This window comes from Capsella rubella, unplaced genomic scaffold, assembly GCF_000375325.1.
Source record: "Capsella rubella cultivar Monte Gargano unplaced genomic scaffold, Caprub1_0 scaffold_3, whole genome shotgun sequence".
Lineage (NCBI taxonomy): Eukaryota > Viridiplantae > Streptophyta > Magnoliopsida > Brassicales > Brassicaceae > Capsella > Capsella rubella.
In genome coordinates this window covers 12,114,359-12,136,070 of record NW_006238921.1, presented here as the reverse complement: position 1 = coordinate 12,136,070, position 21,712 = coordinate 12,114,359, and the positions used below count along the sequence as shown (strand labels likewise).

Here is a 21,712-nt window from a genome sequence, read left to right as displayed (position 1 = left end):
TTTACCGAATCTAGTCCATCAGATCTGGTCCACTAGTGTAATCTGCTATGTTGTCTACATAGATCCTAAATAACAAATTTTGTCCATCAATAAATAGAAAATGGAAAGGACAAACGGTAGAGCTTCCAACAAAAATATAAATTGTCCGTATAGTTTACCTGGGCTGAGGAAGGTTGTCTACTGGACTAACTGATGGACATTTTTGTTCTGTAGATCCGATGTACAACCTGTAAACTGAATGTTAGAGGACAAGTTTAATTGGTGGACAAAAAAGAATTGAGATCTGGTCTACTGAAAATAACTTATCCTTGTGTTGTTTGGAAAAAAAAAATAAATCAATGTTGAATAGAAACGAACAGTCACCTTGGGAGAAAGTGAAGCTTTCTGTCTTTTCATTCAGCAGTATCAAAATAAAAAATGAATTGAGTGAGAAGGGTAGAATCATCTTCTCGTCATGGCTGTGTGGCAGGAGGGAGAATGAATAGGAGAAAATGGCACTCCCCAAAATTTTAGTTACTGTACATGTCATTCTAAACAATTTTCTCTATTCACTATATATAAATGCATTTCTTATTTAATTGTACTCAAACTTAATTAGATATCCAAATTAACTCATCAACCAAGTTTATTAACCCACGCAATGCTTTTTGAAGAGATTAAGTTTTTTTAAATATATGATGGTGTCAATCTCTAATTATATTGAAATATTGGTTCCTCTTTGTGCTTTATAGTCATGTGATCTCCTTACATGTGAATAAACCTCTGTTTCTATTTGTAATTTTGTAATAAAATAGAATGTTTTTAATGATCAAAATTAACAATGATTTTTTATAATTATGGAAATTATTAATTTAGTAAGATTTCAATGTCATACAAAGTTCAAATACTTTTTTTTTTGCTTTTTCTTTGAAAAAAAGACATCCATGTTATATCACACGAAAGATGTGATTAAATTACATTATTTTAAGAGAATTTTTGAGAAATACCACTTTTGGTGTACACTTTTTTTTAAAATACTCATTTTATCTATCCATTTTCAAAAATACCCCTTTTTAAATATAAAAAATTATAAAGTTTTATATAGTTTATATAAGGTACTTCTATATAATAACTACTACCGGGAGATTCGATACAAATATTTTAAAATATTTTAAATAGTTTTAAATCGTTTTTATAAGTTTTATAAGGGTTTTTAAAGGGTTTATACGGTTTTTATAAGGTTTTTATAAGGTTTTTATAATTTATTTTTACGCTGTTTATGAAAGGTATATAAATTTTTATACACATATAAAGGTAATCTGTGTATATATTTATAAGCTTACACACATAATTGAATAAATTTCAATATTTTTAGTGGGTTTTTTTTATAAAGTTTGAAAAGGGGGTATATGAAACGGGGTATTTTTGAAATTCCCCCTTATTTTAAAGAAAATTAATCTTAAAACATTAAACCCAAAACAAAGAAGACGTGATAACCAACTATCTTTGGAGTAATAAAAATTTCGTGCCTGCCATTCCAGGAAACTCCATAGTCTATGTTGCATCTTGTGAAGGGTCATAAAACTCAAAAGGCCTCTTGTTCCTTATCAATGAAGCATGAATTTTATCTTTCAAACTAAGCGAGACATTATCAAATTGAAAAGTTAGGGAAGTAGCCGAGACTGATCTCTCTTCTCACATTTGATATTTTTCCTAATAAAAAGTTTTACACATCAACAAAAATAGTTTGACAATTGATATTTTATTATAAAATAATGATAGTCAATGAAGAATTACTGAAAGACAAACATAAATAGTAAAAGGTTTAATTTTTTAAGTATTTATATATATATATATATATATATATAATATTTATTCATGAAAAATTAGTATTTTTGAGAAATACCCTTTTTGGTGTATCCATTTTCAAAAATACCCCTTTATCTATCCATTTTCAAAAATACCCCTATTTAAATATGAAACATTATAAACTTTCATATGGTTTCCAAGGCACTTCTAGATAATAACTAATACTCGGAGATTCAATCTAAACAATTTATAACGTTTTACATCGTTTTTACAAGATTTACAAGGGTCTTAAAAGGGTTTACAAGAGTTTAAATGGTATTCATAAGGTATTTATACAATATTTATGAAAGATATATAATATTTTATACACATATATATGTAATTTGTGTGTAAGCTTATAAATATACACACACATTACCTTTTTATGTGTATAAGATTTTATATATCTATCATAAACTACGTAAAAATAACTTATAAAAACCTTTTAGAAACCCTTTTAAAACCCTTTTAAAAATCTTGTAAATACAATTTATAAAATATTTGTATCGAAACTCCCAGTAGTATTTATTATATAGAAGCACCTTATAAACCATAGAAAACTTTAAAATTTTTCATGTTTAAACATGAGTATTTTTGAAAATTGATAGATAAAATGTGTATGTTTGAAAACGGGTACCAAAAGGGGTATTTCTCAATAAATCTCAAAATTAAATTTCTAAGTACCAGTCAAAATTTGTGATAAAATTTTTAACATACTATAATGGAAAATGAATATTTACATCTAAATTCTAAACATAAAAAAAAAATCGAATATAATTTATTTTGAGAGTATTTCTGAGACTTTGTAATTAAAAATTAAGCTACTCCTAATGACTAAAATATGAAAATAAAAATATAGCATAAAGTAATGGATCTTTAGACTGGTTTCTAGAGCACCAATATCGATCGTAAAAATGTAAAAACAAATCTGAGAATGGCTGGAAACTCAGGGTTTAGAATAAGTGTAATTTATAGGGAAGTGTGCCGGTTCGACTCAGGGTTTAGAATAAGTATCTACAACTAGTTTTATGTAATAAGACCACCTCCAACGGGAATTTCAGATAAAGCTTACTTCAATAGAAAAAAGCTCTCGCTTCCTCTCTTCCCCCAACAGTAAAATCCTAGCCTCCGTTTCAGATATGTGACTGGGAAGTCACTCTGGTGGTCGGTGCTTCTCGTCGACGCCGTGAGTGGCTTCCCCTTTTGTCTGTTTTCTAGTTTGTTAGTTATGTTCTTTGTCTAATTTATGGCTCTTGGTGGAGGAAGCTTGAACGGGCCGAAATAGTAGATCTTCACAGCGAAATTGGTTGTTCTTGTCGGTAGTCAGCTTCTCCTGAGTGAGTTGTTGTTTGTGTCCGAGATCTATTGATCTAGCGGGTGCTCTGTTCTAAAAAGAGATGGTGATGAAACGCAAATCTTGTGGGTATCAAGGTTCGGTTGTTCGTGAATCCACGGCCAACACGGAAATTTAAAAATTTCGCGCGCACTTGAGAAAAATATGGAAATAAAATAAATATCAAATATGATCATTTATTTGATTCAAAGATACATACTAAATGAATAAATATCTCATACTTTCAATTTAAAATGTTGCAGTTTCATAATGTAAATGAGACATTAATAACTAGTCTTGAAAAATGCAAAATACAATAAATATATAAAAATCAGTTAAAATGATATCATTGTTATGTAACATGTTTTAAACATGTGATTAATGCTTTACTTAATCACTAAGGAAACATCTCCCTTAGACATACATCCCCTTGATCATACATCCCCCTTAGACAATCTTGTAGCACTATAAATAGATGAACTTAGCTACTTTTTGTGTAAGTTTATGTAAAAGATAATAAGATGAGATCTTTTCAATTCTCTCTAGTTCTAATTTTCTCTTTGTTTATTATCTTGTTTGATCTTCATCACCTATATAAAGATAAAGTTTACAACACGTTATCAGCACGATGTCTTTACCGCCAGAGGTTTTACGAGGTAAGTAAAATTTATATTATTTTATTTTATGTTTATAGAACATAAATATTATAGACATCATAAGAGTATGCATTTTTCCGGATTGATTGTAACAAGTGGTAGGCTTTGCCTCCTTTACGATCAAATATATAACTACCTTATTTCCGGATTGGTCGTTAGATATATGCCAGGCTCTGCCTCCTTCACGATCAAATAAAAGTTATATCATTTTCCGGAAAGATCGTTATACATGGTAGGTTCTGCTTCCTATACGATAAAAAAGGCTTCGGTTTCTAGAATAATTTTATGTATTTATATGTTTGTTTATTAGTAAAGTTAATGCATATATGTGTTAAATGAGATTTAAAGAAAATGAAATACGTCTTTAAAACTTAAAATATAATTTCTGCTATGAGAATATATGAAGCATGTAGAGATATTGTTAGACAATGCTAAACTAATTGGAAGATTTAGATGAGCTAGTCTCTCAACTTCCAAAAGCATCCAATTCATAATTTTCGATGCCTAGGGTTCTCCAAAGTCTCAAATAAATTTATGGAGTTGGAAAGATATTTTGTCTTAATAGTTTTTTATATTGAGACTTTAAAATATTTGTCGTATCAGATATTCAACAACAATTGGATACATGCATATATATGCTTTTATCATGCAAAATAAAGATGGTAAGATAACAGTAAACATGAAATGCATTAAGCATAGCATAACCGGTCAAACCATCCCGATCTAAAAATGATATTAAATATCATTGAAATTTATAAAAAGGATAAAGAAAAATATTCAAGCATTCCAAGCCTGCGGTCATATTTTCGAGGTAACATTTAAATTATGTTTATTAAAACGACGAATCAAGTGCAATGTATTTTGTCATTATTATGGAAAAAATTACTATCTATCACCATTAATTATTGTACCACATTAATTGATACATTTAGCTCTTACTTTTCCATCAATTTCTAACCCTACTAAAACAAAACCATCCCAAACATTTGATTTTTTGCGTCTCTTACGTGTAGCTTGAGTTTTAGCTGGTTGGATTTGTGTTTGACTTAGCTTTGCTGTAGTGATTGCACTTATGCATCTTCTTCATTCATATGTATTAAGGGCGTTGAGATGCCACAGTTTTAGAATTAAAAATATGATGATCACTATGATAGATAGGTGGTCGTTTTGGTCGACCCGCGACTGCATTTTCTCCCATATGAGCATTTCGGCCCCCAACTGGCTTCTCCTAACGGAGAGTATCTTCCCGATAGTGCCATAATCATACTTTGTCTTTTGGTCGACAAACAAAATATATAGGTGGTCGTTTTGATCAACTAGTTGCTCGACCATCTCCACCATCGCCATGATATAACTGTTAGTCGGAGAGGGAATAAACATCAACTCAATTTTCATCTTTTTATCCTCTCTATATGTTAATTTTCCCTATGTTTTGAGAAAGATAACTTTAGAAGTTGCTAAGACAATAACATTAAGTAATGTTTTGACTTGTTCACTTGTACATACACATTTTTCAAATGTGACACTCATAGTCTCATTGTCCGTAGCTATATGTTCCAACAACCTTAGTTTCAATCTTTCCGTTCTTTTATGTTTTACATGCATTCTAACTTTATAATTAATATATGATTAATTTTTTCATACAACTACAATTTTATTTTTCTTCTCTTAAAATTTGTTACCTCAAAGTACCTAGTACATGATAAACGAGTTCTTATTTAGAAGATGACATTGACTAATATGATATTTTAAAACTTAATTATTACCTTATTTGGATACCCAACTCATATTCTTCATTCCTTGAAACGATAACTCTTCGTAACGTCTTCAATAAACTTTCCCATCGCAATCCAAGACGACCCACCTTCCATTAGGGCTAAGTGACATTTCTTGCTCATCTCCTTCACTTTCTTCCTCACGTCACCATCCTTGTCCATCAGACGCTTGATTGATGTCTCTATCTCCTCTGCTGTCACCGTGACCTTCGACGTTCCCATTAAATGATTCTCTCGCCAATACTTCTTTATCTCCACGGCCAATCCAATCTCCTCCACCATCATAAACGTGTTAAACTTCTGCTCGGCGTATAACGGCCATACAGCCGTGGGGATACCGAACCAAAGGCTCTCTAGAAATGAGTACCACCCGGACTGATTGATGAATCCTCCAATAGCTGGCTTCGCAAGCACGGCCACTTGCGGAGCCCATCCGATAACTCTTCCTATATCTTTCGTCCGTTCGAAGAATCCTTCCGGAAGAACTTCTTCTAGGTTGGTGAAATCACTAGGATGTTCCCTAAATATATTCGGAGATGCACGACGAAGAGACCAGAGAAACCGGCAGCCGCTTCGTTCCAGCGCTACAGCGATTTCTCTTGCTTGTTCCTCACTGAACCCTCCCTTGCTCCCGAAGCAAAGGAACAAAACCGAACTAGGTGGTTGATCGTCTAACCACCGTAAAATATCAGATTGCTTCTCGTCCTTGGAATCACCAACTTGGTTGAGATGAGACAATGGTCCAATAGGATAAACAGGAGTGTCACCACTAGAAAGATACTTCAACACATAAGGTTCAAGCTCAGCAACAGTATTTATCAAAATACCCTTCATTTCTTTTACTTTCCTCGGTAGATTTACAACCATAGGGAGCGTCGCTTTAGATGCAAAAAAGTCAGGAATACATTTCACTGGATACGGACGACTCAAACTTGGAACGTTCAACACAGCGTCCGAGTTTTCATAATCACTTTCACAAACATCGTACTTGTTCTCATCGTACAACATCTGGATATGACTTACAACTCCGAGTATTCCTGCACATGGCGTACAATAAATATAAGGCGGAAGACCAAACTGTTTCGCCACATCTAACATCGAGGTTGAGAATATGTCTAGGACAAGCCCAACAACCCTCGGCGAGTCCGGTAATGTGGAGTAGGCTTCGACGAGTTTCCCAACCGCGTCTTTAACCTTTGGCACTTGGTTCTCGACATGGGTTTCAAAACTCGTCAGCTCGGAGATTGGTTCATCTTCGTCGGAGATAACAATGTAGCGTAGCCGGCTGTTGGATGCAGAGGAGAGCCCTGCAATGTAGTCTCTTCCGGCAATGAAAGGAATGATGATGATGGTGATAGAAAGGTTGGTGTCACGGCTCACTAGTAGCTCTGCCATCTCTACCATTGATTTGAGATGAGTGAATGAGTGAGAAGGGGTGAGGATAAGCTCAAACTTCATGTTTTGTTCTTCTTCTTTCTCTCTTTTTCTTTGTCGGTGCTTTTTGGTCTCTACAATGAATCCTACTTTATAATGCTATATATTTTTTTTTTTGGTTTTTGTCATTTTTACATCTGTATTTAGGTAAAAATAATTCAACCAAGAAGAGGAAATATACACTACTATAGAATATTAAAAAATCAAATTAAATAAAGAATAGAAACTTGAAAATATCTAGTAAAATGAAAAAAAAAAAAAAAACTTCATAAACATCTTACATTATAGAACAAATAGAACTGAGTACTATTAGACCATCCTCGTTCATAAACCCTTCATGTGTGTTTTACAGATTTATAATTAAACTAGATTTTAACCTGCAATACATCGCGAAACAAATTTTATTTTTTTTAAAGAAATTCAAATTTCTATTATACTGGAATTTTTAAAAAAATTATTAAGATTGGATATCAAATTTAGCTAAATAAGTTTGATTTAATATGTCTTATATTGGTGTTCTTAAAAAATTGTATAATGAAATTTTGACCCATTTTGAAGGATAAGATTAATGCTATTTAAAATTTTAATTATATCCAAACTCGCAGTGTCATACAATCCGTATATAAATGTTATTTTAAAAACAAACAAAATTTATAATAATTGTTTTCATATATATTTCGCATAACAATATTAACCCGTTTTCAAATATATGATATGTTTTACATGATAATACTAATATATTAATGTGGCTTAATGGTTAAAGAGTTGCTTTTATTCAACATAATCCGGGTTCAATGCATTCCTCCATCATAGTGTTTTTTAGTAAAATAATTAAATGTTTTTGCAATAAATGCGACCACTAAATGTTGCAAAAAAAAAACTTGTAAAAATACTAATATAGATTTAGGCACTCTCATTTTCAGGACTAAAGTGTCTCCATAGCTCTGTTTATCGGGAAATTTGAAAATATAATCTTCATTCTATAGCTTTGATGGTATATTTTATTTTTGATGTTTTTTTCTTTTTTCTTTTTGTTAGTAACAAACTTTATGAAAAGAAGCTAGAACAAGTTTGTTTTCTCCAAAAAAAAATAATATCAAGTACATTAATTTAAAAATTAAACTGTATTTATCTGAGTAACTATTTTTGAAAATACTAGGTTTGGTATTTTATAAAAAGAAAAAGTGAGAAAATAGATATTTGAACAAATTTCTCACTCTATAACTTACAAAAAGTAAAATATCTTTCATCTAAATACAATAAATTAAAGAATTATGAAAATATCAGTTTTTTTTTGGTAAGAGACCGGGAGAAAACTCTCCCAGTTATTATTATTAATTAAAAAAATTACAAGCAAATTCCTTAAATATTAACAATCATATATCTAGTTAAATTAAAATTAAAAAGAATAAAAAAACACATACAGTGTTTAGTAGTTGAGAAATATTTATTGTTAATAAATAAATAAAAAAAATTATGGTTGATCAAACTACCACATATAAATGTTGCCTCACGCAGAACCACATGTGTTTGGTCCATGTAATATAAATGTTCATGGTGTAAAAATAAGTACACATGTTTTATTCATGTTTCCGAATTGTTTGGTGTAGGAATTATAACCACATATCAATCAAAACCTACTGTAGTTTAATTTTAGGCAAATGAGGTAAAGATCGAGTACAGTACATTGTTAGTAGAGATATGAGACAATTTACAACTTTTTGACATACTATAAAAAAATTAATCGGGGTAACTGTTAAAACCATGTTTGGATAATTTTGTCAATACTAAAATAAATATGAGATGATTTCAAGACTAGCAAAAAAAAAAAAATTGTTTTCATTATCATACTCTTGAAAATAAATAATACATCAAAGAGTCAATTATTTACCAATCAATTGTATACAAATTATACGTTTTTTTTTTTTGCAGTTATGTTCATTTGTAGTACCCAACTACCCATTGCTTATTTCATTGTTTACCTTCTTTATCTTATACTAGAAGTTGACCCGCGCTCCGCGCGAGAAGTTTATAATTTTTTTTTTGTTGATTTTTTATTCATATTGTGATATTTTATTATTTTTAATTGATTTTCAAAAAATATTACAATTATTTTCCCTTTAGTTATTATCTTTCAATACTCAAATTTGGATTAAAAGCATTTGATTCAATTTATGAAATATCATTTTTTTCTTTTTGATCATGTTATAAACTAATATTTCACTTTCATTTTATTTTTCCTCTTTATAATTTTATATATAAAATTACATAAATGTTGTTTTAGTCTACCATAAATTTAAATTTTACTTCCATTCTAAAACTCAGTAACATATTTAAAATATTAAATTATGATCAATTTAAAATGAAAGTTGAATTATATTATTACCACTAATAAAAAATTAAAGTATTGTTTTTCTTATTTTAACATTTCATTTTTGTACATAATTTATTTTTATTTATATAAACTTTCTGTTAATTAAATAAGTAACATAAATATGCACTAAATGATTATTTTAAATTTATTTTAATGTTTAAATAAAAGTGTGGCTTAGGTGGATGCTTAAGTGGCATCATGAGAAGAGAGAAAAAGCTAACTTTATATATATAGATATGATATTTTCTTAAAGAAATTTAAGGCTGAGATCTTGTCATTAATGATGGTCTATTATTAGGTTTTTCGTTTCATCTCCATCATTTATACAGAACTACAAAACCCAAATAACGCATTGTCGTCCAAAGACAAGTATACATAATCACTTATGTCCTAATATTGTATTTTATGTGTTGCCTTCTTAGTATTCTGTAGAAATATTGACATTATTCTTAGGTGTTGATTGGTTCTCTCGCTCTTACCCGCCTAGCGGTTGCTAGCGAACGATTGCGGTTGCTAGCGTTTAGTACAATCATACAAAACGCTTCACACCGCTTGGGATCGCTCGAAATCGTTGGATTTCAAAAGTTCATTCCCGCAAGCGTTTGTCGTTGCGGGCAATTGCGATTGATTTAAAAAAAGGAAAGAAACTGAAAAAGGAAAATCTGTAAAATAAAAAAATTATATTAACATTAATTTTTCAAATAATAATTATTCTCTAAATTTAACTTTCCAATAGTATTAATTATTCGTGTTTCACTATAAATTTTATTTATTTAACATTTGAATAATTATTTACGGGATGTAATTTTTAATCATATTTAAAATGTTTATATTTTTAAATAAATATATTTTACTAAAAAATATTTGTTTTTAAATAATTATTTAATAATTAATTTATGGTTTAATCACCTATATATATTAAGTTGAAATATAAGAAAACATTTTATTAGTATTTAGCTTCGATTTGATTAGATACATAAACTCGTTTTTCTTATAAAAATTTCAGTCGTACTTGCAAGCACATTTACCTTAGAGATCATTAGAGAAATCCAACTTCTTTTCCGAGTTCCGACTGTCCTCAAACCTTAACAATGAGACATCTCCAAAGCTTCTGCACCATTTGGTTTAATTAGTGACTTTCTCAGATTTGTGTCCCATAGATTTATAACCTTTTATTCACATCTCATACATATAAGATGTACAATACTCCTTTGAAAGATTTGTGTCGCATAGTAAAAGATCTGTGTCACATCTCAAAATTTCAATATTTTCCTTGGTTTTATGTTTTTTTGTTGTTGTTGTTGTTATTGTATGGGTTAAAAATGAAGTTAAATATCGCTGTAACTTCTTAACTCTAGATTTTACTTTTGGTATATGACATATATCTTATGTTTTTAATATTTTTCTATTTTTATGTGGTTATATGAGTTTAAAATCAATTAAAACATTATTAACAATTACATTACTTTTTTTTTTTGTCAACAGCTTATATTAAAAAACTCAGATGAGCCAAAAATCGGGAACATTGTTTACATATATATAAAGTAGCGTTTCAACGCACTTTGCGTTTTTGCGTGCCAATGTATCCGCTGGATAATAGAACATCGAAAGACTTTTACTAAGGAAAAGAAGAAAACTCCTCCTTATACTTATGTATTCGACTTTTACTAAGGAAAAAGAAGAAAACTCCTCCTTATACTTATGTATTCATATTTTATGAAACTCATTACATAAGAAGCTCTTTAGATTCTGTTATTAGAGTTGAAAACATTGACAATGAGGTGAGACTCATTGTACTAAATTATACATATTTCTTCTTTCTTTTCTTATTTTTAATTTAGAATCACATATGTAAAATAAAAGAATGATTTTATGGAATTCAAAACTGGGCTCCTACCGGTTCACCAATGAACCAGGCACTACATTAAACCGGTCAACACCAAACCGTGTTCGCCGACGAGGTTGTCGTATTCATCGTTTTTGTCACGTTCCGGTTTACTTTGTGGCTGACGATAAACAGAGAGAGCTCAAAAGAGGAATTAGGGTTTGATTGATATGCTCAGAGGAAGAGAAAGAGGAAGAAGAATCGTACAATTCCGCCATTAAAGCTTCCACCTTTAATGGCGACAACGACTATTTCTTCCTTCTCTCTTTCTCTTCCTCAACTTCTGCGTAAACCCACAAAGCCTCTTCCTTTCATCTTCCTTCTCCCTCGATTCAATCGGAGATTTCGAGCTCTCACTATCACTGCTTCTTCTTCGAGCAGTTTCAGTAGTAATCATGGCGGCGATGATGGCTTCTCTCTCGACGATTTCACTCTTCGTTCTGATTCTCGATCACCTAATCCTTCGAAAAAATGTGTCCTTTCTGATCTTATACAAGAGATTGAGCCATTAGATGTGAGTTTGATTCAGAAGGATGTTCCAGTGACTACTTTGGATGCAATGAAAAGAACAATCTCGGGGATGTTGGGTCTTCTTCCTTCTGATAGGTTTCAGGTTCATATTGAATCGCTTTGGGAACCTTTGTCTAAGCTTTTGGTTTCATCAATGATGACTGGGTATGTTCATATGTAATTGAAAGTTTTAGCTCTGTTCTGTTTAGTTGTCTATTAGTTGTGGACTAGAATGGTTAAAGAGCTAGGACTAGAGGATATGTTCTCTTTGAACATTAGTTTACGGTTTGGTGGAAGCTGTATTTATATAGAATTGGTTGAATTTTATAGTCGAGAGTTATGATCATGGAAAGACCGATACTGATTCATCATTATCATGAAAGGCGATTCGTTTTGTGGCGCTGAATCGACTTAGCTTGTTTTGAGTTGAGTTACTTTGTGTATCTGCTTTTATGATTGTCACATAGGCAGCCTGTTTGCTTAGTCGTCTTCTCTAATTGCTTCCTTCTCCCTTGGTGTGGATAACTTCTTTATAAGTATGTAGTAGTGGTATCTTGTATCTTGTGTGGATTCTCTCTTCAAATGAGAGAGTACGAGTACAACTTCTGATGTTTTGCTATACTGTAGGTATACGTTGCGGAATGCTGAATATAGGCTTTTTCTTGAAAAAAATCTTGATATGCATGGAGAAGACTTGGAAAGCCATACGCCGGAACATACTGAATATGATTTGAAAGGGACTGGTGAGAGTGATGGTCCATCCACAAGGAATAGCTTAACTCAGAGCCTTGCTGAAATGATTGATGAAGAAGGTTTGGGCAAAGTATCCTTTGAAGCTCAAGAATATATCTTCCGTTTACAGTCGCAATTGTCTTCTGTGAAAAAGGTTCAGTTTCTGATGTAGTCATCTATTTCTTTTCAACATAATGGTGAATAAGTTCGTTGCATAGATGTCACATTCCTCACTAGAACTTTTCTTGTTTGATTTTGTGATTATATTTCTGTGACATGTTTTGATCTCGCTGCATTATAGGAATTACAAGAAGTGAGGCGAAAAAACGCTGCCCTTCAAATGCAACAATTTGTTGGGGAAGAGAAGAATGATTTACTGGACTACTTAAGATCTTTGCAACCTGAAAAGGTTTGTGTAAAAATCTCTGAATCCATGTTTGAGCTTGTGAGGTAGATTTTTCTTCTCTTTCCGCTTCTCTCTGACCATCTAACCTTTATGTCTAACAGGTAGCTGAGTTATCAGAACCCGCGGCTCCAGAGGTGAAAGAGACAATTCATTCTGTTGTTCATGGTCTTTTGGCAACCCTGTCACCGAAGATGCACTCCAAGTTTCCAGCATCAGAAGTTCCACCTACTGAAACGGTAAAAGCAAATAGTGATGAAGATTGTGCTGAACTTGTAGAGAACACATCGTTGCAGTTTCAGCCTATTATCTCACTGACTCGAGACTACCTTGCTCGTCTCCTCTTCTGGTAAGAACTACCTTACTCGCTCTCTCAGTCCCTTGCTACGCTTTACATTGATTTCATACATTTAACTACATGCAGTGATGCACTAATAAATCCTCTCAAACGATACTTTATAGTGTCTTTTTTTTCGTATCAAAGACATCTTATACCGTGGTGTTTGCTTTCTGTTAAAAGGTCCATGCTGTTGGGACATTATCTAAGAGGTTTGGAATATCGAATGGAACTGATGGAAGTTCTTTCTTTGACGTGCGATGCAAATGGATCTGAGAACGGTGCTTGAAGCTATCTTCATATATCCCGACATTGTCCCACATCCGTATCATCGGCCTAGACATTCGTAAACCAGCAAAGTGGGCAAGTGACTTGGAGACAGGCCAGCGTTCGAGTTTAGCTCTTACATACAACATGGAGTTGACCTGAAAATCATGTGCAAGGTGAAGTGTAACATAAGAAATTACTTCTGCTAAAAATTTTTTTTTCTTATTGCAGTATGTGTGATTGGACCTGCAAATCAATAAAGCTAAGTGTAACTGTAATTGGGAATATACTCTTTTGGTCATTAAGTATAGTTTGTCCTGCAATTGCTGGCTCAGAATGAGAATACGAGTGTCAAGTGGGTTCATTTGGTTTGCCCCTTCTGCACTTGGCACAACAGCTTACCTTAGTCAAGCCTTAGTTATATTTTTCGCCGGTTTCCGAATGCGGTATCCTTTAAACAAGCTATTCTAAATTAGAACCAAGAGTATCCAATTTCTAGCAAGCTTACAACTATGTGTGTGTTTTGAATTAACCATTGGAAGAAAACAGTGATCTGATTCCCATGGATGTGAGCATTACTTGTCACCAGTTTCATATAATTTTCACCTTCATCTTATTGTTTGATGAATGTAAGATAAGTGTATACTCTGCTGCACTGAGTTATCCACACTCATATCATCACATCGCAACTAGGATATATCAAACTTCCTTGTAAACATTTATAGAGCTAAGTGATCAAAGTGTGTAACATGAATTCATTCTGGTAAAGTGTTACCTAACCTAAGTTATTGTTATATAAATAGATTGGTTTCTTTGGTATGCCTAAAATAATTATAAAAAGAAAACACAGACAAGGTAGTAGTTGAAGCACGTGATGAACCTAACACTTTAGTCAGTCTTTTTAAAAAACCTCGTAAAAGTTATCTCAAGTCTCATCCCCATTATTTATTTACCACACAAGTTCTTCTCTTCTCTATCTCCATCTCCATCTCCATCTCCTAGTCCTCATAGAACCATCTCATTCATTGGTAATACAAATTTGGATAGAAAAACATCTAGCAATAAAGACTCCACGATTCATTTTCTTTTTCGAATCCAAACCCGATTTGAATCCGAGCCCATGAATCCGAACCCGAACTAATACCCAAAGGAATACTCGTATGCACCCACAAAATAAGTATACACTAGGTTTGGATCCGCACGGAGGAATTTTTTCGGCTTTATTTTATTTTAAACGTGTTTTATTATTTTGTTTATTTTAGACATCAATAATATTATTTCGAGCCTTACACTGTTCTGATAAATTTTAAAAATAATACTTCTTTAATAACCATATAACTATCATGACTTTATAAATCACTATAACTTATTGTGATAACTTTATAACTCCACATTATAATCACTAAACCCACATTAAAAGTAAACCCAAGAAAAGAAAAAAAGACTCATATGCAAAAGATCCATTCATCATGTTCACTAGATCTCTCTCATTTTATTTATTCAAAAAAAAAAAATTGGTTGGAAAGAAGTAGTAGAATCAGTTAAGGACATTTTGGAGTGCCTTTGTTAGTGAGCTTGTCACGATAGCAAGCACACTCATGTTTGTTCCCATAAGTCCCTGAAGGAACACATTGACAATCTTTACAACATATCCCACAATACTTCAAACATCGATCTTTCATCCCTGCTGCTTTGCATCTCCCTTCACACTTCTGTCCACACCATTTCTCTAACACCGGTCCATCTTTCATCTGCGGCGCTGGAGCTACCGCGCCGCTACCAAAAGCATCTAGAAGATCCACAAGATCATTGTCAAAATTATAGTACACACACACACTCACACACACACATATATATATATAAGAACTAGATTTGTATCTATCATAGTCTTGAAAACGAGTTCACTCTACCAAATATGTCTTAAATGTTATGATTAGGATGATGAATATAACTCTTTCTAGTATAACAAACATCAAGAGCAAACATGATCATCACTTGTCAATGTAAAAAGATCTAAAAGATCCACATCTACTAATGATCTTTTGGATCTTCTAGATCCTTCAAACCACCACAGCAAGAAGATGAAGTTCACTTTATTTTTACTGAGGTTTTCTGTACCTAAAATAGTAAGTACATCTAAGTCATGAATGTTTTGGATCATGATAATGAACTTTTGTATTTTCGTTTGCATGTAGTTTTTAATTAGAGGATTTGTATATCTTTTCTAATGGAAACGAAAACATAAAGAAACATTATGATCACCTAAACCAATTACACCAAATATATTATAATTAATTTTAGGAAGAAAACAAAAACATTGAGAGAAGAGTATTGAATAGATATATAACAAACCTGAGAAAGTAGCTGAAGCAAGAGATGAAGTGACTAGAAGAAGTGAGGCTAGGACTAAGATGGAGACAATTATCTTCATGTTTAGTTTCGATCAAAGTATCAAGTTTCTATTGTTCTTCTCTTCTTGTGGTCTCTTTATTGCTCTTTTATAGGCCAAGCTACCGACTTACAATATTTTATTTTTATAAAAGAACTATATTATTCCAATTTTATTAAATAAAAGCAACTTTTCAGTTTGTTGTTATTTTGTTTTTGTCTTAGAATTCCATACAAAAATTCAGACTAATCCTTAAAATTTGTAAGAACATAAGATTCTTTTTTTATTTTAATTTTCAATGTATTTGGTATTCACAGCCAATAATAATGACAATCAAACATATTTTTAATTAGCCACAACCAACGCTAAACAGAAATGAAATGTTTTTTATTTGTTATAAATCAATATACTAACATCCATATAAACCTAAATACCGATGAAAACAATACATTCTAGAGATAGCTTTTTTTAATATATATCAACCACATGTTAGTTAAACTGATTACTCAATAATTGGTAGCCGAATTTACAAGGAAATAGTTACAAATGAAATTTCAAAATAATGATAATAATCTAGATTATTGAGTTATAAAAAGAGAATTATTTTTAAATACCATGAAAATAGATATTTTTCCAAAAATACCATTATAATTTTTATTTTCCAAAAATACCTCTAAAATACATTTTTTCCAAAATACCACAAAACTAAAACTAATTTTTTAACATTCAAAGCTAATTTCTAAATCCTAAACACTAAACTCTTCCCCTAAAAACTGTACCCTAAATATAAATAGTCAACCCAAACATTAAAAAAAAAATTACACCTTCAAAAATCAACTTTTAATGTTTATGTGTCTTTCTGGAAAAATAAAACTTTTATGGTATTTTTGGAAGAAAAACTAAATTGATGGTATCTAAGGGAATTTATCTATAAATTTTACTCTTAAATTACAATGAACAAAACCTCATATGTATTTTTATTGAAACAAAGTAGATACATATTCTTTTATTAATTACATAGATTAGTTTAAGTTTTGAGCCACCATTGGATCATTGAATTTGTTGTTACATTTTCAAGAATATACATACATGTAAAGTTGTAAAAGGAAACAAAAGAGAAAGAGGGAAACAGGCTGGTGACAGATATGTATTATGGAGAAAGAAACATTTGGGGAATGAGATTGTCTCCTGAAGACCTCATTCCACGCGGTATCTCGCACATGGGACATGGACATGACTCTTTTGTTCTCTTACTTATTTGTTTGTTTGTTTTTAATCTCCAAATGGCACATTGTTTCAACAACTCTGCAGGTTAGATCAGATGCAATAATATGATTTTGTTGAAAGAGTATTTTCGAGTACTAAAGAAGTTGGTCGGATGCAATTTGGGAAAACCATTGAAAAATGTATAAAGTATATAGTAATATTTACATAGCCGGCCATAAATTTGGAACTAGTTATGGGCTTTGTAATAACTCATTTTGGTCACTTTCTTATATTAAAACAAATGTGGAAATATAACTCCAAGTTTTCTCTGGAGTTGATCTTTAGCTTGTTTGGCTGAGATTGAAGCTTGTATCTATTCACCTCACATCTTCAAATATGGTATCAGAGTAAGAGTGTTGAGCACACACTCAACCGACTCTTGACATAATCTCTTTTGACTTTTTCTCTGTTTGAATTTGTAGATCTTCTAATATGGTATCAGAACAAGGTTGTTCGGCCGGATTTGATTTCAATTTTGTCAAGATTTGAGTTCCATTATGTGATTTTAGCTTGTTATAGTCAACCTTTTAATTGATCATATGTTTGCTCTGATGACAAAGAAACTATCCAAACTTAGAAATCGCAACTCATCTTTTGATCCAGACCATGTTTCACTCTGCGGTAGTTAATCTAACCAAGATAAAACGGAACTATATTCTCAATAAAATTTGCTTTCGCGATTGCAATTTTTGAAATCTCTATGATGATTTTGATGAATTTTAGCGTAATTTGTTTTAGATTTTCAGCAACTTCATAAAAACCATGAGATTCAGATTTTGATAGTCTTAACTATGAAATCTACTACCACCTTAAAAAACACTTAAAGTCACAACTAAAAATATTCCAATAATTGTGGATTGATTGCATTTTTTTAAAAACAGTACTCTTAGTTCATCTTTAAGGGGATAAGTGGGAGGATGTAGCTTAGGTGTTAAAAATAAATATAAGAATGTAAGAGGTTAAGTTAAGAACCAAAATTATAGAATTGATTATTGGTTGAACCTCTAGATTCTTAAAAATTAAATAATAAAATAATAAATAATATAAAACATATTAAAAATTTTAAACTCTTAAAAAATTACTTTTAAATTGAAAAACAAAATTAATAGTAAAATTTATTTTAAATTAAAATGAAACAGAAAATACAATTATTAATTATTAATAACAAAAAAAACAATAAAGATAAAAATTAAAACATAAAAAACGTATTAATTAAAGCACACAAACATTTTATTAAATTAATACAAAGTTTAAAAACCTTATTAATCATTTAAAAGATGTCCAACAAAAGAATAACAAAAGAATAATGTATTCTTTTACAAAAAATCCTACCCACTCACCACTTCACACGTGGCTTAAGCACCTTTTCTTAAAAAAAATCTTAACCAAAACTCGATTACTCCTTCTCTTTACAGTGTTATATTATTTCATCCTTTGTTTAATGTTCTAACATCTTTCAGATTACACCGATAAAGATGCCTTATAATAATGGATCTTAGAATATACTTTTTTAAATACTGAATACATCACCTTAGTTTATAAGGATAATTTTAGTTTGATTTTACATTTTCCTTTTCACTAATATGTGAATGTCTTTATATAAAATAAAAAATAAATGCAACCTTTTACACCCTTCTATAACTTCTCTGGACTACATATTTTTCAAGTTGAAGTCACGGTGTCTAATAGCTTATAACTTCTCTGGACTACATATTTTTCAAGATACAGATGAATAGCTAAAACATTTTGAAGGCATGTCGGACGTGTAATTAAGAACGAATGTATTTTGTAATTAATGAAGCCGCAATAATCACAATCCCTAACTAGAATGTTTTGGACGATTACTCACGTTTTGTTTTATCTATATATCACATTGGTTTTTCGTTAGAGATGTTTTAAGTAAACTAACATAATTTGATTAGTGTATTTATTTAACTTATAACACCATTAGCAAAAAAACTAGTTGATATAATGTACTAAAAGTATTTTTTTTTTTTTTCTAGTTCCGATTTTAAGTCTAATAAAGTTTTGATCTAATTAGAAAGTTTCATTGTTAGGTGATTAAAATGATCATAGCTTCATGTATAAGTTAATATGGTTATTGCTGTCGACACTTCAACTAAAGTATATAACAAATCATTCTTGTTAACTTCTCAAATTGCTACAGTTGTGTCAACCTTTAAAACATACTAACGGTGCGTCAGAGTCTTCCCGGAATGTTCTTCAAAATTCGATTTGTAATGAATTGTTGAAAGTGTGAATTGTTGAAAGTGAATCTGACCAAAACTAAGGAGTTCCATATCAAGAATCCTTAAACTCATACATCGTAGTGCAACTCATGCTTACAAATTCGTTCTTGCATTCTCTGTTTCACATTGTCGCAACCACGAAACTTTGGTGTCAATCGCGAGATTTTAACAGTTTCATCTTACTTCTAGATTTTAGTTATGTGATTGCTATAAGAACTCACAAGTTTTAGTGTTTTAGAGTGTGTCAACTAGAAAGAAGACAAGGCAAAAGAAGAAGGAATAAAGTACAACTAATAATAATCAAATAGAATGAGAAAGGAAGCCACAAAAGTATCTGCAAACAAAATAAAAATCCTGCTGCTATCTCTCCATCTCAAAAGCTCTCTCAGTAGTATCCTCTCCAAAAGATCATAAATCCCAAAAGAATTCAGTCCCAAGCAATACAATGGAACAAAACAAAAGAACGACATAATAATAAATGCATTGGAGGAACATTGTTGTTGGTGACAAAAGACTCCAACTTAGATCATAAACCAAACGAGAACTGATCCAAATACTAAGCTTGATACCATCTTGCTAGCTCCATTCTGCAAATCATAAGGTTTCATATCAGCATTTCTATTTTAATTTAATAACAAAGCATCACCTGAATTCAAAATTGGACTTTTCAGTTATATTAACTAATCCAGGGATAGATTTGGAAAGATCCTAAAATCTAGGGGGTGAAACTTAAAAATAATATTTGGGACGGCAGATTTTAAGACAAATCCGTCTATCACGCTTATGCTTTATTTTATTACTAAACTCTAAAGTTAACTTCTATGTTAGATCTACTTTGGTCCTAAAGCATAATGCCACGTGGAATTAATTAATTATTCACGTGCAGACTGATAAAGTCACGTGACTATTTACACCCACGCGCCGCGGCTCGGATCCGAAGATCTCGAGGCAGACAGACCAAAATCACCAAACCCGATACTGGCGCACGTTAGTGTAAACTAGCATCCTATTGCTAAATTGCGCTAATCATGTTTTTCACACTGGTTTAGATCTAATAAGATTCAGACAAAACAACTAAGTTTCAAAGTCAAAACATCTCAGATCTGAAACACATTGTACAAGATCTAGAAGAAAGAAGAGTGTACGAACCTGGTCGTTTACATCTGTGGAAGGACTAGGACCAGGAGTGAGTGACTCAGTGCTAGGTCCAGGAGCGTCGCTAGATGGAAGAGGTGGGCTAGAAGACGGCGAAGGAGATGGAGAATCTGGCTTCGTGACCGGTGCAACAGCTGGAACTGAAGCAGGAGGTGAAGCTAGAGGAGCTGGAGGAGGAGTAGCGACGGGAGGAGGAGTTGCTGGTGGAGGAGAAGCAACGGGAGGAGGAGGAGAAGAGACTGGAGGAGGAGTAGCGACGGGAGGAGGAGTAGCTGGAGGAGGAGATGAGACTGGTGGTGGTGGGTTAGCTGGAGGAGGAGCAGTGGTGACTGGAGGAGGAGAAGTTGTGACTGGTGGTGGTGCTGAGACAGGAGGAGGAGTAGAAGTTGGTGGAGGAGTTGTTGTAGTTGGTGGTGCTGGTGTGGCGGTTGGTGGTGAAGTCGGAGCTTGACCAGTGACGCCGGCGACGAGGACGATACAGATCACAGCGATAGCGAAAGATCGAGCCATTTCTTTATTTTTATTTTTTGCTTTGGTCTCTGAGAGAGTGAGTGAGGAAATGTAAAAGGAGGAAATGTGAAGGATTTATTTAAATAGGGAAAAAGTGAGAATTATGATCAAAACGCAGAAACAAGGCGTCGTATTGAAGTTGGTTTTGTTGTTTTTTTTTAGTAGTGAATAATAATAATAATAACCCATGATGCCATGTGAGAAGGTGGCGGTGCTAGATCTGTTGACACGTTGGCGAGTCTTTGATTTATCAAAATTATGATGATGGGATGTGGGATGTGTATGAGTTGTATTAATCAATATATAGCTTTTAAGTTACTCTAATTCCAAAACATGTACTAACAAAAGTGTTTCTCAAAAATTTAAATTTGAAATGAATGTTACTATTAGTTAGCTTTATTTGTTATTTTTTAAGAATTTTTTTTTAATTATTTGTTTATTTTGTTATTGGAAATAGAGAACCGGTGATCGATCGAAAATAATATGATTTACCTAAATTTTATTATTTTGAAATAAATATAAATAGCTAATGATATATATGTAAATATTTGTAAATAGTGACTAAAAATGTATATTCATGAATTAAGATATTGATAAATATCTTGATCTT

At 31.8% G+C, this 21,712-nt stretch overlaps 4 protein-coding genes across 4 annotated transcripts; 1 reads left to right on the top strand and 3 right to left on the bottom strand.

Moving 5' to 3' along the window:
• Window positions 1-4,696: 4,696 nt before the first annotated feature.
• Window positions 4,697-7,072, bottom strand: LOC17891506 (UDP-glycosyltransferase 71B7). The gene is made up of 2 exons (XM_006297506.2): window positions 5,583-7,072; window positions 4,697-5,170 (listed from the first exon to the last, which is right to left on the bottom strand). Exon 1 carries the CDS (start codon window positions 7,047-7,049, stop codon window positions 5,610-5,612), a length of 1,440 nt encoding a protein of 479 aa, XP_006297568.1. The 5' UTR covers window positions 7,050-7,072; the 3' UTR covers window positions 4,697-5,170; window positions 5,583-5,609.
• A 4,339-nt stretch (window positions 7,073-11,411) lies between these two features.
• On the top strand, window positions 11,412-13,856 carry LOC17892990. Its single transcript, XM_006299132.2, has 5 exons — window positions 11,412-11,959; window positions 12,422-12,680; window positions 12,828-12,935; window positions 13,034-13,278; window positions 13,450-13,856. Exons 1-5 carry the CDS (start codon window positions 11,520-11,522, stop codon window positions 13,553-13,555), a joined length of 1,158 nt encoding a protein of 385 aa, XP_006299194.1. The 5' UTR covers window positions 11,412-11,519; the 3' UTR covers window positions 13,556-13,856.
• A 1,109-nt stretch (window positions 13,857-14,965) lies between these two features.
• Window positions 14,966-15,990, bottom strand: LOC17893049 (gibberellin-regulated protein 7). Its single transcript, XM_006298794.2, has 2 exons — window positions 15,886-15,990; window positions 14,966-15,322 (listed from the first exon to the last, which is right to left on the bottom strand). Exons 1-2 carry the CDS (start codon window positions 15,962-15,964, stop codon window positions 15,075-15,077), a joined length of 327 nt encoding a protein of 108 aa, XP_006298856.1. The 5' UTR covers window positions 15,965-15,990; the 3' UTR covers window positions 14,966-15,074.
• A 3,719-nt stretch (window positions 15,991-19,709) lies between these two features.
• On the bottom strand, window positions 19,710-21,160 carry LOC111831713 (classical arabinogalactan protein 9). The gene is made up of 2 exons (XM_023786897.1): window positions 20,587-21,160; window positions 19,710-20,024 (listed from the first exon to the last, which is right to left on the bottom strand). Exons 1-2 carry the CDS (start codon window positions 21,100-21,102, stop codon window positions 19,959-19,961), a joined length of 582 nt encoding a protein of 193 aa, XP_023642665.1. The 5' UTR covers window positions 21,103-21,160; the 3' UTR covers window positions 19,710-19,958.
• Between the last annotated feature and the right edge of the window lie 552 nt (window positions 21,161-21,712).

Coding starts and splice junctions, on each gene's coding strand:
- LOC17891506 (XM_006297506.2), bottom strand. CDS start 7,049: ATGAAGTTTGAGCTTATCCTCACCCCTTCTCACTCATTCACTCATCTC.
- LOC17892990 (XM_006299132.2), top strand. CDS start 11,520: ATGGCGACAACGACTATTTCTTCCTTCTCTCTTTCTCTTCCTCAACTT. Junction 12,681..12,827: donor AATTGTCTTCTGTGAAAAAG/GTTCAGTTTCTG, acceptor GCTGCATTATAG/GAATTACAAGAAGTGAGGCG. Junction 12,936..13,033: donor GATCTTTGCAACCTGAAAAG/GTTTGTGTAAAA, acceptor TATGTCTAACAG/GTAGCTGAGTTATCAGAACC.
- LOC17893049 (XM_006298794.2), bottom strand. CDS start 15,964: ATGAAGATAATTGTCTCCATCTTAGTCCTAGCCTCACTTCTTCTAGTC. Junction 15,323..15,885: donor TGCTTCAGCTACTTTCTCAG/GTTTGTTATATA, acceptor TGGATCTTCTAG/ATGCTTTTGGTAGCGGCGCG.
- LOC111831713 (XM_023786897.1), bottom strand. CDS start 21,102: ATGGCTCGATCTTTCGCTATCGCTGTGATCTGTATCGTCCTCGTCGCC. Junction 20,025..20,586: donor CCACAGATGTAAACGACCAG/GTTCGTACACTC, acceptor TATGATTTGCAG/AATGGAGCTAGCAAGATGGT.